This window comes from Apium graveolens, unplaced genomic scaffold, assembly GCF_009905375.1.
Source record: "Apium graveolens cultivar Ventura unplaced genomic scaffold, ASM990537v1 ctg267, whole genome shotgun sequence".
NCBI lineage: Eukaryota > Viridiplantae > Streptophyta > Magnoliopsida > Apiales > Apiaceae > Apium > Apium graveolens.
This window is the reverse complement of record NW_027417761.1, coordinates 33585-35727: the sequence shown is the minus strand read 5'-3', so window position 1 is coordinate 35727 and position 2143 is coordinate 33585. Positions and strand designations below refer to the sequence as shown.

Sequence of the window (2143 nt, the reverse complement as noted above, 5' to 3'; positions counted from 1 at the left end):
GTCAGGGGCGGTATAACTCAGGCCCGAAATCAGGGGAAGGTAGTTGCATGAGAGAGGATAACAGCATGATTATAGGAGGTACAGTGAGGCAGGAAGTTCGAAATCAAAGGGATTACACTAATCCCTTAATTGTAGCAACGACAGATATGGCAGGTAGGAAGGAAAATTTTAATGAGGGTGTCAGGGGGGGAGATTTGAATGTAATTGGTGATATTGGGCTGGATAATGATGAAATGACTGGGCTTTTAATTGATACGAAAAGGATGCGAGGTGGGCCGGATAAATATGATATAATGGATACACCAGGGGGTCTTGGTATAGTGTCCGACCCATTGCTAAAAAATAAGTCAAATGATGCTGTCTCTTCTAAGGTTGTTGTGCTTTCTGATTTGGATTATTCAATGACAAACAACTCTCAACTGGCTAAGCTTGCTCAGCAAGCTAGCCGGACGTCATGAATGCGATAAGTTGGAACTGCAGAGGATTGGGGAATTCTCGTGCAGTTCGTGCTTTGAGAGACGTTATTAAGTCTCTTAGACCCAATATTGTGTTTTTAATGGAAACGTTGTCGAAAACAGAAAGAATAAAACATTTATGTAGTAAGCTAGGCTTTGATAATTATTGGGCAGTGGATTGTGTTGGCAGAAGTGGCGGAGTTGCTATGTTATGGAAGAATAATGTTAAGTGTAATGTGGTTGGCTTCGGAAGTAATTACATAGATGCTCAGGTGATGAATGCTAATGACGTTTTGTGGAGATTGACTGGATTTTACGGTTTTCCGGAGCGGACTCGAAGAAGGGAGTCTTGGGAGCTGTTGAAATCCATAGCAAACAGGTCTGTTTTACCCTGGGTAGTGGTGGGTGATTTCAATGATATGATTAGTATGAATGACAAGAAAGGGACGCATGCTCATCCTCCGGCGCTGTTAGACGGGTTCAAGCAAACGATTGAGGATTATAGATTGATTGAGTTGGACCTTATGGGAGGAAAATATACGTGGGAGAAATGCCGTGGCAAACCAGAATGGGTGAGGGAGAGATTAGACAGGGCATTTGCTACAACATCTTGGTGGAGCTTATTTCCCTTATGTAAATTAAATGTCCATCACTGTGTGCACTCTGATCATGAACCTATCCAGCTAGAGTTTTATAGTACAGAGCATTCGAGGAAGAAATTTAGGTTTAGGTTTGAAAACATTTGGCTTAAGGAGGAAAACTTCCATGAGGAAGTCTCAGCGCATTGGAGAAATCTGAACCCGAGTCATTTTCTTTCAAAGTTGGTAGAGATTTCATCCTTTATGGAGAAATGGGGGAAAAGGTTTTTCAACAAGTTTCGTGAGAAAATCAGAAAACAGAAGGAGTTAGTGGCTTTATTTGAGGATTGTGCAGATGCAACCAGGACGAGCAGATATTTTGAGGAAAAGAAAATTCTTGAAGATTTGTTGTTAAGTGAGGAACTATATTGGCAGCAACGTGCCAAATCATTTTGGCTCCAAGATGGTGACTCGAACTCGAAATTTTTTCATGCCTATGCTACAGGTAGGAGGAAGAAGAATCAGATTGACAAACTTAAAAATGAGAATGGGGAGGTGGTTACTAAGTAAGAAGATATGTGTGAGGTTATAAGGAGATACTTTAATAAGGTTTTTGAGGATGCAGGGAGAGCGGATATTGCTAGTATGGAATTTCATGAAAGTGTTATAACGGAGGATTAGAACAGAAAACTTATAGCAGAGTTAACGATGGAGGAATTATCAGTTGCCATAAAGCAAATGCATCCAGACAAGAGTGCTGGACCAGATGGGTTGAATCCGGCGTTCTATCAACATTTTTGGCATCTATTTGGTAAGGACGTTTTTCAATGTTGTAAGCAGTGGTTGGAAGATTTGGCTTTTCCCCTTGATTTTAATAATACAAATATAGTGCTTATTCCAAAGAAAGACAATGCCAATGAGATGAAAGATCTACGTCCGATAGCACTTTGCAATGTTTTGTACAAGGTGTTAGCTAAGGTTCTTGCAAATAGGCTGAAAGGTATTTTGCCTGGCATTATTTCAGAAAGTCAATCAGCTTTTGTCCCAGGTAGAAATATAACGGATAATGTGCTATTGGCCTTCGAGGTGTTGCATTACATGAAACAGAAG

General features: G+C 40.6%; 1 protein-coding gene across 1 annotated transcript; it reads left to right on the top strand.

Annotated features, from left to right (window-relative positions):
- Window positions 1–454: 454 nt before the first annotated feature.
- LOC141700659 (uncharacterized) lies at window positions 455–1603 on the top strand. Its single transcript, XM_074504370.1, has one exon. The coding sequence runs from the start codon at window positions 455–457 to the stop codon at window positions 1601–1603; it is 1149 nt and encodes a 382-aa protein (XP_074360471.1).
- Window positions 1604–2143: the final 540 nt, after the last annotated feature.